The sequence below is a fragment of the Athene noctua genome, chromosome 3 (genome assembly GCF_965140245.1).
Source record: "Athene noctua chromosome 3, bAthNoc1.hap1.1, whole genome shotgun sequence".
In the NCBI taxonomy this organism is placed as follows: domain Eukaryota; kingdom Metazoa; phylum Chordata; class Aves; order Strigiformes; family Strigidae; genus Athene; species Athene noctua.
Window position 1 is genome coordinate 87,928,273 of NC_134039.1, and position 12,764 is coordinate 87,941,036.

A 12,764-nucleotide genomic window follows, 5' to 3' on the forward strand; every position below is an offset into this window, starting at 1 on the left:
GGAGGCGTTAGCGGGCCGAGGTGGGGTGTTACTGGGGCATTAGTCGTGTGAAGGGGGGAGCGTGTGTGTGGGGGGGTCAGTCGGTGGAGGTTAGCACCCGGGCGGCGGTTAGGCGGCCGGCGGTACCGTACCTCGGGGCGTCTCGCGGCCCTTCGGCGACACGCACTTTGGGGTGGAGAGAGTGATGACCCGAGCTCTGTGAGCGAGCCCTGAGAGGACGAAAGCGACTCAGCGAGGGCACCCGGGCTCTGCCGGCCGGGCGGGAAGAGGCGCCCCGGGGACCCCGACCGAGCGCCCGGAGCGGTCGGGGGGGATGAAGACGGCTCCGGGGCGGTGCAGCGGGTCCCTCCCTCCCTCCCTGCGGCTGCCCCGCGGCGCGGAGCTCAGGGGGGAGCGAAGGGGAAGCATCTACTCTACAAGAGCTGCCCCGAGCCGGGGGCCTCGGCGAGGCCCCCACGAGGCAGCGCCCACTCGCATGTCCTCACCTCCGTGGCTAACAGTACCGGGCCCATCGTCCTTCCCTCCCATCACCTGCTTCATGAGCGATCCCAGCTTAGGCTGCCTCTTGTCGGAGAAATCTGCGGCACCAACAAAACGTCAGCTCTCGGCCTCGCCGGGCTGCTCCGGAGGGGCCCTCCCGCCTTGCCTCCCCACAACTGCTCAGGAGGGAGGGGAAGGGGCCGGAGAGAGAAAGCGGCAGCAAGCAGGAGCGCCCGGGGCCAGGCCAGGATGCGGGGGACACCGGGACACCCTCCAGCTGGAGCCACAGCAAAAAAAAAAAAAAAAAAAAAAAAAAGGCACCCGGTGCAGCAGTGGGAGCCGGGGCTCGACCCTCCCTGCAGCTCTGCGCCAGGCACTTCATCCCGGCTGCCGGGCAGCCGCCGGGCCAGGTCACTCCTCTGCCACCCCCATGACTCCGGGCACGTCCCCCACACCAGCGGGGAGACCTCGGAGCGGCTTTTGGCAAGTCCCCTCCTCCCCAGGCTGCAGGGGGGTCCCCCGAGCCGCTCACATGGCGAATACGGGGCGGAGGGCTTTGGCCAGAGGACTGACACCGGAGGGGGCGGGACGGCAGCTCTGCCCGCAGCCACGGGCAGGGAAGGCAGGCAGAGACTTCCCCCGGCTTCCCGCGGCACAGCCCGAGCACCGCTGTGCCGGGCACCGAGCCCTCGGCTTGCGGGGTCTGTCCCCACCCAGCCCGGACCCGTGCACGGGCTGAGGCTCCCTGCACCAGCGGGTCCAGCCGGGGCTGCTGCGTTGCCCAAAACCCACCCCCCCCCCAGGCACGGAGGCCCAGAGAGGGCTGGGAGCTCCGCAGAGCGCGCGGGGAAGGTTCCACCGCCTCCTCCCGACGCCAGAGAGCGGGGAAGCGGCTCACCTGGCTGCCCGGGCCCTGGCACGGCCGGCGCGACCCACGGCCGGGCCCCGCGCGCCAGCGCCGCAGCCCGTGAGCCCGCTCCTCACCTGAGCTGCTCATGTGCGCCGAGGTGAAGCCGCTGAGCGTGTTGCGGCCGCCGGCGTCGGCGTAGTGCGGCATGGAGTTGATGACGGCCTGCAGGTACTTCTCCTGCTCCAGGCTGGTGGAATCCGTCTGCGAGGGCCCTGGGAGGGGAGAGCCGCGGCATCACCGCCCGGCGCCGGGCCCCAGGAGGCGTCTGCGGCCCGGGGCGGGCACGGGCACTGCCCGGGGGCAGCGTGGGGGGGCAGGCACCTGGGGTGGGAGCGTTCGGGGACTTGAAGAGGCCCACGACGCCCTTTCCGTGCAGCCCCCCCGAGCGCAGCAGCACGGCCTTGGTGCGGGCGTTCCGCCAGCACACCACGGGGAAGCGGTTCTGGCGGTAGCAGCGGGAGATCCGCTGGATCGTGTTGTCCTGGATGCTCTGCGGCACGATGAGCAGCCCGGGGTAGCTGCGGGAGAGAGAGGGGCTGGGCAGAGCTCCCACAAACCAGGGGGGACCCCCCGCTGCCCTGTCCTGCCCCTGCAGCCCCCCCTCGGCCCGCTGGGGCTCACCTCCGGCAAATGGCGTACATGCGGTTCACGGTGGAGATGCGGAAGGGCTCGTTCTTGGAGCGGGTGAGGCTGCTGCTGAGGGTGCCCAGCCCCAGGCGCTGGTAGTCGCGGCAGCAGGCTCGCTCCACCAGGTGGTTGATGGTCATCTTGTCCGAAGGTTTGATGGTGGTGGTGGGGGTCAAAGTGCTTCTGTCCATCTCTTCGGACACTGCGGAGGACAAAGGGGAATCCGGGTCTGACCTCGGTGTCCCACGTGCAGCTGGAGGTGACGTGGGGGCATCTCCCAACCCAGCAGAGACAGCACAGGGTAGGAGCTCACCCCACGCCCTTCACCTGAAAGCCCAGGGCTGGGCACGGGGCTCTGGGAGGCTAACAGCCCAAGGAAAAGTCATCTGCCTGGGCGGTGACATGAAAGCAGATTTCTTTGGTGCTTTCACATCACTTGAGACCACTGCAGGATGAGGAGCAGCCCGGCAGAGCTGCCCAGGGCTGCTCCATCACACTGGCCTCATCTCCTCCCTCAGAGGAAAGCAACCTCCTGGGAGCGGGGGGCAACACAGGCGAGCCCTCAGCTCCAGCCAGGAGGCTTCCAGCCCCAGAAAATCACAGCCAGGCAGACACAACCCCGGGTGGCCGCTCTCCGGGGGCGGCTTTCCGGGTGCGTTTCCTAACGCCAGAACTGAGAACAACAGATCTCAAAGGCATCTCTTCTGGGCCTGAATATTTTTGCTAATAACTCAAATAACGGACATAGCGGAGGTTTGTGACGTTTGCGGCAGATCTCGAGCTGAGAAGTGCCACAAAGCAACTGGGGAGTGAACAAACGGAGCAGAATCCAAAGTGTCTCAGTGAACAGAAGGTCCAAAAGCGGCCGTGTCCAGCGTGTTGGAACAGCCCCGCAGACTCCGCTCCCCACCGACACCCCACATCCCATCCACATCCGCTCTGAGGCGCCTTCCCCGGGAGGTCTGTCAGCGCAGAGGCCTCCAGTCCCTTCCAGTCCCTTGTTACTCTCAAACCAGCCACGCTCTTCTCAGGTCTAACCTAACCCACCATGCTGCAGCTTAAATCTGCGACAATTCACCAGAGGAGCTGAGGCCACTGACCCAAGAGCTCCCTCCTCTCCCAGGGCTTGTTAGGTATCGCCAGTGCATCGAGTCGCTAACTGGGGAGAGCTGGGAGAACTGGGAGAGGCGACATGGCGGCGATCCTCCGTGCCTGCTCCCCTGCAGAGCGACGCCCAGGACCTCTCCCAGGTGGGAGATGCTGCAGCGAAGGTCCCGCTCCCCACAGCCCCCCTTCCCTGCTCAGGCTGCTCCCCACCTGAGATCTCATCCTCGTTGTCCTCTGGGAAGTGCTGGCTGCTCCGCTGCTCCCACGTGGGCGGTGTGTATTTCTTTCGCGTCACGTACTGGCGGCCGATTGTTTTCTTGGCGTTTTTCACCAAGTTTTTGGAGAGTGTCCTGGAAGCAGAGAAGGGGTTGAGGCCAGCAGATCCCACTGGTGCACGACCACAGCCCAGCCCAGCACGGCCCAAAGAGCAGCCCCCGAAGGGTTAAAGACCCCAACACCCCGTCACACCGAGAGCAAAGCAGAGACAGGAGCATCCCTCACCACCAGCTACAGGCACAGGGTCAGTGTCACTGTCACCACAGCGGGGGAGATGTCACCTGCCAGCTCCCTCGCCTGCAGGAGGGCACCAAGGCAGGGCAGAGCCCACAGCACGTCCCTTCTGGGGGGGGTCCCGGCTTCTGGGAGGGCTGGAAGGGGCGGCCAGGCTGAGCAGACACCCCAGCCCCCCAACCCGAGGGGACGCCAGCCCTGCCCCGGGCTCTAACACCGTCACCTCTGTGTGCAGGTCCTGCCGGCACCGATCCGGCTCGTCCCCGGAGGAGGGGGACACTGCCAGCACAGCCTGGGCGGGGGCAGAGCCTGCCCCGGGTGACCTGCCCGATGCCAGTAAGGGACGGGCAGAGCGCGGCCGGGCGCAGCAGGGAAGGGAGGAGACCTTCCAGAAAGGCCGCAGGGTCAGAACAGGCTCCGCAGGACAGAGCTCCCGAAGGCAGGAATTCCCGAAGGCAGGAATCACCTGCCCACAGGCAGCACCTCGCGCCCATCACCCTCTCAGTGAGCCCCTGGGCTCAGAGGGGAACAAGCGAAGGAGACACGGGACATAGATCAGGCAGGGACGGGGCCACGGCCACCCCAGGACAGCAGCTACGCTGATGCCAAGATTTCTAGAAAGTCCCATCTTGCTAAGGGGAAGAGTGAACTAGGAGGAGCCTCGATTTGCTTTGCAAAGCAGACAGGGAGGGAATCAACTGCTCCCTGCAGCTACCAAGGGAGAGAAAACCTTCGGACCGAGGAGTAACACTGTCCTGAGAACACACGCTCAGGGAGGGGGCCTAGGACCGGGCGGGTGGCCTAACCAGAGGACTGAGATCTGCAGACAGTGTGGGGCACTGGAAGCAGACTGGGAGGGGGGTGACAAAGCTCATCTCCCAAGTTCTGATTTCTGAGAGGGTGCCCAGGCCCGGAGCTGGGCCCGGCAGCTCTGGAGGTCTCCGGAGGTTAAGGGTGCAGGCAGAGCTCCCTCAGCGCCGCCCGGGATCCGCCACGGGGCACCAGGATGGCCGAGGGAGCGCCCGTGGGGCTGCCGTGGGGAGAGCACACCCCAAACCTGCCAGAGCCAAGGGAGAAGCCCCAGCGCCGGCCGCATGCAGAGCAGGTGAGAAGAGACCCTGGGAGCAGTGAAGGCTGCAGCCTGAGGCAACGTCCCCTCGCAAGCTCCCACCCAGGGGAAAGGCATCTTACGTGGTTGAATGGCCAAGGTGCCCGAGGGACATGACCCCCACTGTCAGGCCCTGGAAGATATCGGTCACCTGCTGGGAGCTGAGTCACAAACAGGGGAGAGACGCTTAGAGGCCGGGGCACACCAAGAGCGAAGACGGCAGCAACCAGAGCCCAGCGCCGCAGCCTTGCCGAGCCACCGAGCGCAGAGCAGGGCCTGGGCGCGGGCGGGCGCCGCGCAGAGCCCCGCCGCTGCCCCGCGCCCCCGGGGCCTCTCCCGACACCTGCCGCCTCGGGGCAGGGAGCACGGCCGAGGCAAACACCCCGCTCCCCGAGCGTGATGGGCGCGGGGCTGGGAAACACCTGAGGACAGCACGTGTCCCCCAAAGGGGAGCGGGGGTCCTCGGGGAGCCCCCGCCTCTGGTGCAGGATTTGTGCCGCAGCTTTTCCGGAGCGAGCGATGCTCAGCGCCAGGGCAGCCCAGAGGAGGGAGAGGAGAAGCCCTGCGGTGCTCCCCACGGCGCGGCTACCTGAGCGAGGGGTTCTTCTCCTTGGCCTTGGGCTGCATGGCTTGCTTGGGCGACTGGCCCACGGTGAAGGCGAAGGTGCCGCGCACGTGCTGGGGGTAGCGCAGCTTGTGCAGGTGCTTCCTGAAGACCTCGGCGCTGTCCGAAGCCACCTCCTCGTCAAAGGCAATCTTCAGCAACTGCAGGAGGAGCGGAGCGGGCTGAAGAGCCGCTCTGGCGGGCTCAGCACGGCCGGGCGCGGGGCTGGACGGGCTCTTCCCACCGCCCGGGGCAGAGCCCAGCCCTGCTCAGAGCAGGGACCACAACGGCCCAGGCCGGGGGCTGCCCTGTCTGTCCCTCCGTGCCAGCTCCTCTGTCCCATACCCCGGGGACCGCTCCTTGCCCGGCTCCACTGCTCTGGGATGCCCCAGTGCCCGGTCACCACGGCCCCGAGCACGCGAGACGGGCGGGAAGGAGCAGACAGCACACTCCAGGTGCTCTCCTCCCACCATTGCTCCAGCTCCACAAGTCTCCCAAGATGTAAAATGCTTAAAAACGACTCGTGCTGTGACCTCTCTCCCTGCTGTACTTCTCTCCCCCTACAGCTCCTACGTGGTTTTGCAGAACCACACCGTGTGGGGACGGTTCACACCTTCTCAGGGCTCCAGCAGCCACGGGAGCAGTTGAAAAGGAGCCCTGAGCTGATGAGCAAGAGGCTGCTCCTGCACACTGTGACCACAGCACCTCCCTCAGGGGACAGGCTGGGAGAGTTGGGGGGTTCAGCTGGAGGAGAGAAGGCTCCGGGGAGACCTTAGAGCGGCCCCCCAGGGCTGAAAGGGGCTGCGGGAAAGGGGGGAGGGACTCGTCATCAGGGGGTGTAAGGATAGGATGAGGGGGAATGGTTTTAAACTGAGAGGGTAGATTCAGATTAGATCTAAGGAAGAAGTTTTTCCCTGTGAGGGGGGTGAGGCCCTGGCACAGGCTGCCCAGAGAAGCTGTGGCTGCCCCCTCCCTGGAAGGGTTCAAGACCAGGCTGGACGGGGCTTTGGGCAACCTGGGCTGGGGGAAGGTGGCCCTGCCCGGGGCAGGGAGTGGCACTGCATGGGATTTAAGGTCCCTTCCAGCCCAGACCATTTCACGATTCTATGGACCTCAGCCTACTCCCTCCTCTCCAAGGGGACTCCGGCTCTGTCCCCTCAGCTGCGCTGTCACCTGCTGCAGAGGTTTTTTGGTCCCCTCAGGAAAACGACCCCCAGCCCACATCAGCCTGGGCAGCTCCATGTCCCAGGGGCCGGGGCCAGCCACAGCCACGTACCTGCTGGGTCTCACCAGCCGAGCGAGCGCGGCGGGGAGGAGCAGCCCGCAGCCCCCCGCGGCCTCACCTGGAATGTGCACGAGCGCAGCTGCAAACCCTCCTGGATGAACTGATCCACCTGGGCCTGGATATTGATTTTCTTCTCTTTGGTCAGCGAGGCGATGGGGAAGGATCGGATCACCACCTGCTCCCCCACTGCACACAAACACGGCAACGGGTCAGCCACGGCCCAGCACGGGGCCAGGCCACCACTCAGAGAGCCCCGGAGGGCAAAGCGGCCACCAGCAGGCTAGAGGTGGCCCACAGTGACTTGTAGATGATGCCTGGGACGGGCACGAGTAATTTATCATCTACCAAAGGGGGAAAACAAGAGCAACCACCCCTTTCGTAGTACCAGGAGCAAGCCCCCAGCAAGGCACAGTACTGGCCCAGTTCCTGGCTGGTTGCTCACCCCAGGCAACCCCTCAAGGCCTTTATCAGCAGCTCCTGCAGCCAGGCGACCTGTGGCCACTGCTCCCAGAGAGCTACTGGCCCCTCCTCCCCAGGCACGACCACCCCTGCAGAGAGAAGAGGTGGTGGCCGCCGGCCCCTTACCCAGGGGGTCCGTGGGGGTGCCTTTGAAGATGATGCGGTACGTGGTGAGGAAGATGGCTCCTTCCGCGGGGAGCAGCGGCGGGCCGCCGACAGTCCCTCCGGCAGCCTCCTCCCGCCCGTCGGGCATGAGGTACACGCGGAGCCCCTCCATCACACACTCCTCACCCACCAACAGGTTGGGGCGCAGCAGCTTGGGCTACGGGGATGGTACAAGAGGCAGTTCAGGCCCCGGCAGACTGGGGATGGGGGCTTGAGAATCCCCCCCCAGCACCAGAACCGTCCCCCGCTGCCGCAGGGCGGGTCCGTACCTTCTGGATGGGAGGAAGCCTCTTGCTCTCCCTGTGCACGGCATCCAGCGTCTCGATGTGCATCTGCACAATGTCTGCGGGCAAACACGGCCTTAGAGACTGGGAGCAGAGTCCTGCCCCGCACAGCACCCAGCGGGCTGTCAGCCTGCCCCGGAGCTCCCCACTGCTCCTGAGAACCTCTCCAGAGCAGAGCCCGGCTCCGGGAGGATCCCCAGCCAGATGGCAGAGCTGCCTGCTCCCCAGCACGGCTGCAACGTGTCACCGAATCCCAGAACCATCGGGGTTGGAAAAGCCATTGCAGCTCCTCCAGCCCCACCATGACCCTCCCCCTGACCGTTCCCAACTCCCCCAGATCCCTCAGCGCTGGCTCAGCCCGACTCTTCAACCCCTCCAGGGATCCCGGGGACTCCCCCCTGCCCTGGGCAGCCCATTCCCCGAGCCCAGGGCTCAGATCCCTTCCCTGGCCCTGCTGGCCACGCCAGTGCTGACACAAGCCAGGATGCCGTTGCCCTCCTTGGCCCCCTGGGCACACTCTGGCTCATTCTCACCCCCCCAGTCCCTCTCTGACTGGCAGCTCTCCAGCCACTCCTCCCCAGGCCTGTAGCCCTGCTGGGGGTTGTTGTGGCCCAAGGCCAGCCCCCGGCATTTGCCCTCGGTGAAACTCCCCCAGTTGGGCTCAGCCCATGGCTCCAGCCTGGCCAGGTCTCTCTGCAGAGCCTCCCTGCCCTCGAGCAGACCAACACTCCCACCCAACCGGGTGTCCTCTGCAAACTGACTGAGGGTGCCCTCGATCCCCTTGTCCAGATCATCAATAAAGATGTTAAACGGGAGTGGCCCCAACACCCAGCCCTGGGGACACCATTTGTGACCGGCCGCCAACCGGATTTAACTCCCTTCACCACAGCTCTGGGCTCGGCCATCCAGACAGTTTTCACCCAGCGAGGCCTGTGCCCATCCAAGCCTCCAGCAGCCAGTTTCGCCAGGAGAATGCTGTGGGAAACGGTGTCAAAGGCCTCTTACCAGGGATCATGACATGCAGCCCCTTGAGGTGCTCGTTGGTGACCCCGCTCTCCGTGCAGACTTTGTCCACGAAGCGGTTGATGAATCGCACCACGTAGTTGGCCACGTCAGAACTCTCGGCATCCTCGAACCCACTTTCCGTGTCGTAGCTCTCAGCCACGCTGCCAGCGATGCTGCCGGACGGGAGTAGGGAAGAGTCAACCCAGAGCACCTCTCCTCTGCTTTGAGAGGCAGAGCCCAGGGGAGCTTCTACTCTTGACAGGAACCCAGGACAGGTTCTGCTCTCGCTGCCGAACCCTCCTGCAACCGCATCAATCTTGACGGCAGCTGCACGCCCCAGCTGCCCCAGGCACCCCAGGGAGCTCTGGCCTCCCCACGGCACGGCCCGGCACGGCCTCCCCGCCCCGCTGACCTGTTGGTGACGAAGCTGTTGCTGACACTCTCCACGTCCCCCAGCCCGGAGCTGCGCAGCAGCCGGTTCTTGCTGGTGTCGAGGGGCAGCAGCAGGTAGCTCATGCGGTTGGCGTAGTGGATGGCCTGGCTGAAGACAGTGCTCTCCTCCTTCTGGATCAGCTCCTGCTGCTTCTCTCGGCTCATGGTGGGCCAGAGCCTCAGCTGCTCTGACGCTATCTCCAGGGCAGACCTGGCTTCCTGCGGCCCCTCTGTGCTCTCCTGAAGGAGTCAGAAGGTGACATCGGGCATCCACACAGGCAGGAGACCCGCCCGCCTCCATCCCGGTTCCCACGGGGATCTCCCCAACCGGGACGCCGACCCTCAGCCTGGCTCCGTAGCCCTCTCGGGGCCTGTGGGGAGAGCGGCAGCTCTCCAGGGACACCGTCACCATTGTCACCTCCTCACCTCATCCGTGTGGTTCTCCTCGTTGTTGTCCAGGTACAAGGCTCGGATGTGGTTCTGCACGTCGCAGTAGAACATGGCCTCCCAGAACTGGATGTTGGTCCACACCACATGCTCCTGCACGCAGCTGTAGGCAAACTGCGTGATGCCCGGGCTCAGTTTCTGAGGAAGCAGAAAGTGGAAGAGAGTTTCACACAAACATGGCCTCTGTGCCAAGCTCTCCTCTCCCTTCTGGAAAGGCAATAGCCCCTTGGCCAGGCAGGAGGGACACTTGCATCAGAACCCCTCCACGTAAACTTCTGGGGTTCACCCAGCACCTGCCCAGAGCCCCCCAGGCTTCATGCTGCAGGTGCTTTAAGGGAGGTGGAATTTTATGGCAGCTCGACTCAACCAAGAGATCAAGCTGGTGCTTCTGAGCAGCCCCAGTTCCCACGCACCCTTCCTGTGGGCATTGCAGCCCCCCGGGAGCCTCGGGCCGGCGGTCGGACGGTACCGGGCAGGGCCCGCACCGAGGGGACAGTCTGCCCCGGGCCTGGCTGAGCGCTGGCTCTCGGTCCCTGCGCAGCCTCCAAGGGCTTCCGAGTGGGCGCGGGCCATGCGGGGGGCGGGACGCGGCCGGTACTCACTCGGCAGAAAGCGGTGACCAGCGGCAAGAGCGCGGCTGCGATCCCGTGCTCGTCCATGGCAGTGCAGTCCTGGGCAGAGAGCGGCGGTGAGAGGATTCGCCACAGACCCCCAGGCCCGCTCCGATCCCTGCACCGCGCAAGGGGAGACGGGCTCCTTGCCAAGAAAGGCCCCGCCAGCCCCCTCCTACCTGCAAGCAGCAGTTCATCATGCGGATGATGAAATCGAACTGCTGGTGGTCCAGCACCGCCCGGTTCTGCTGCACGTGCAGGTTCAGCTCCTGGGTCAGGCAGTGCCGGGCCGCTCGGCCCTTCATGGCGCGCAGCACAGCGGGGAACAACTGCGGAGGAAAGAAAAAGTCACCCAGGAGAAAGAGGGGGCCTGGGGGAGCCCGGGTCAGACGGTGAGGACAGGGGCAGCCCACAGCGAGGAGGGGCTTCGCGCTCGGGCTGACCCCGGGGTGCTGGTGACGGTGCAGCCGTGCTCTGATGCGGAGGCAAACCAGAGCAGAACCCCCATCTGTGCAGCAGGAGCAGAGCCTGGGGAGGGCCCCCAGCCCCGTTATCTCCACGGGACAAACCCCGTGGGGGCACTGGGAGATGCAGAAATAGGGCTGAGCTGGTGCAGTGGAGTGATCGGCCGAAAGTCCCGGGACACAGCTCGGAGGAGCCACGCTGAGAGGGGAACACGTGAACCAACGGCACAGGGGATGTTCTCCCCAGTCAGCCCGGAGAGGCAGAGCAACCCCCCTGCCCTCCCCTCAACCGCCAGCTCCTCAGGGGCCCCCTCCCTCACCTTTTTGGCTTCTAACATCTTGTTCTCAAAGACGTAGGAGATGCAGTTCCTGACCACCTCCAGGCGCCGGGCGCTGTTGGCCAGGGCGTTGCCGTTGCGCTCCATGATGGCAGCTGGGGAGAGAATCGCCCCTTAGTTCAGTCAGGGCAGGACTTTCACCCCTGGGTGGGGGGAGATGGGTGCCCCCTCCCCTGCTCTGCCTGGGCAGGGCTCTAGGCCTCGAGAGCTGGTGTGAGAGGAATAACCACGGGGCTTCGGCCACCCCCTCGTGCTGGCGGACAGACCTCAGGGAGCTCCACCGGCCCAGGGGGCAGAAGCTAAGGGCAGCAGCTGCTTCTGCAAGGCACTTTTTGCTCAGGTAGGACCCTTGGACATGCCAGAGCGTGAAAGAGAACCAGCAACCCCCCGGTAAAGCCACTCCCGAGCTGGGTTTCCCGTGGCAGGGAAAGGCCCTCGGCACACCCGTACCGATGGGGGGTCCCGAGGGCACCATGCACTTCTTCTCTGCCTTCACGGCTGGAGGAGCCGTCTGCAGCTTGGCAGTGGCCTGGTCGATGATCCACTGCACCGTCCCCTCATCCAAACGGGGAAAAGGCTTCTGGTGGAGGCGCAGGTGACAGCCTTCCGTGGGCTTCTGCACCTTGTGCATGGTCACCGCGGGGTACGGGTTCTCCTGCCACAGCAAAGACAGTTTCTTTTCAGGTGCGGGGATGTCACGCGCCCTCTCCCACGGCGGGAGCCCCAGCGAGGCATCCTGCAGCAACCTCTGGGCTAAACCGCCTCCCAGCTGGTATCTACAACCCCCAGAAGCCCTCTGCAACTCCCTGCCAGGAGGGGGCAGAGAGGGGGGATGAATCTCTGGAGCCAAGGCCCCAGCGCCAGGCCCCGAGCGAATGGCCTCAAGCTGCCCAGGGCAGGGTCAGGCTGGCTCTGAGGAAGGATTTCTGTGCAGAAGGGGCTGTTGGGCCTTGGAATGGGCTGCCCAGGGCAGGGGGGAGTCCCCGGGATCCCTGGGGGGGTTGAAGAGTCGGGCTGAGCCAGCGCTGAGGGATCTGGGGGAGCTGGGAACGGTCAGGGGGAGGGTCATGGTGGGGCTGGAGGAGCTGCAAGGGCTTTTCCAACCCAGATAATTCTGGGGTTCTGTGAAAGGTGTGGAGTGCCTGGTGCCCAGGCCACCTGAATCAGAGGAATCTCACTCCTGGGAGCAGCTCATGCCAGGCCAGACCCCTCTGGGCCCATCAGCAGGTTTCCTGCCGCACGTGGCAGCGCAGGTGGGACAGGACTGAGCACCACGAGCACCCGTTCCAGCAGGAGCTTACAGAACAGGGACAGACCTACCGGGGCTCTGTACCCCACCCCGAGCAGCTTCCCCCTCCCATGCTCAGGCCTCCAGGACTCACGTTTTTGTAAAGTTTCTCCGCCAGCTCCTTGATGTGCCGCAGTATTTTCTGCTTGTTCCCCTCTTCCGCGCGCATGCGCTTCACTTCATAAGCCACAAGCTGGGAGGAGAAGAGAGGGGTGAGAGGAGCAGCTGCCTGCTGGGCAGGACCCAGCCACCCCTCCCATCGCGGCAGCCCCAGGGGCGACACTGCAGTCCAGGGGGGTCACATTAGGTCCCCAGCTGCACCCCTCGAGGGGCAGGGAGCGCTGAGCAGAGCAAGGCCACGCGGGATGGTCAGGCAGGGGGGTGCTGCCCCGAACTGCCGCTCACCTCGTCGAACAGGTCGATGGAGCGGTACGGGGCCCCCCGCTCGGTCACGAAGCCAGCGAACGCCATGCCCTCCAGCACCTTGGTGAGGAAGTCGTCCTCCGTCAGCCCCCGCTGCCCCAGGAAGGCTGCCTGGAGGAGGGGAGAGCACACACGCCGTCAGCAGCACCGCCCGGGCAACGCTCGCCCCGGCTGGCGCAGCAGCGCGGCTGACGGGTGCAAGAAACCTGCCCCGGGG

At 65.4% G+C, this 12,764-nt stretch overlaps 1 protein-coding gene across 5 annotated transcripts in view; it reads right to left on the reverse strand.

Annotated features, from left to right (window-relative positions):
* Positions 1 to 12,764, reverse strand: part of SBF1 (SET binding factor 1) — a 77,868-nt gene that overhangs the window by 6,041 nt on the left and 59,063 nt on the right. For 2 of the 5 annotated variants that reach the window (XM_074903613.1, XM_074903612.1), the window contains 19 exons: positions 12,530 to 12,658; positions 12,219 to 12,317; positions 11,287 to 11,491; positions 10,819 to 10,931; positions 10,214 to 10,363; positions 10,026 to 10,094; positions 9,403 to 9,561; positions 8,957 to 9,216; positions 8,545 to 8,717; positions 7,525 to 7,598; positions 7,217 to 7,412; positions 6,690 to 6,817; positions 5,332 to 5,507; positions 3,335 to 3,474; positions 2,012 to 2,219; positions 1,712 to 1,908; positions 1,465 to 1,602; positions 486 to 578; positions 132 to 209 (listed from right to left, as the gene is read on the reverse strand). In XM_074903613.1, coding sequence (XP_074759714.1) covers positions 132 to 209; positions 486 to 578; positions 1,465 to 1,602; positions 1,712 to 1,908; positions 2,012 to 2,219; positions 3,335 to 3,474; positions 5,332 to 5,507; positions 6,690 to 6,817; positions 7,217 to 7,412; positions 7,525 to 7,598; positions 8,545 to 8,717; positions 8,957 to 9,216; positions 9,403 to 9,561; positions 10,026 to 10,094; positions 10,214 to 10,363; positions 10,819 to 10,931; positions 11,287 to 11,491; positions 12,219 to 12,317; positions 12,530 to 12,658 — 2,785 coding nt within the window. The remainder of the gene's footprint in view (positions 1 to 131; positions 210 to 485; positions 579 to 1,464; positions 1,603 to 1,711; positions 1,909 to 2,011; positions 2,220 to 3,334; positions 3,475 to 5,331; positions 5,508 to 6,689; positions 6,818 to 7,216; positions 7,413 to 7,524; positions 7,599 to 8,544; positions 8,718 to 8,956; positions 9,217 to 9,402; positions 9,562 to 10,025; positions 10,095 to 10,213; positions 10,364 to 10,818; positions 10,932 to 11,286; positions 11,492 to 12,218; positions 12,318 to 12,529; positions 12,659 to 12,764) is intronic. The other 3 variants (XM_074903616.1, XM_074903615.1, XM_074903614.1) reach the window with 2 other exon arrangements.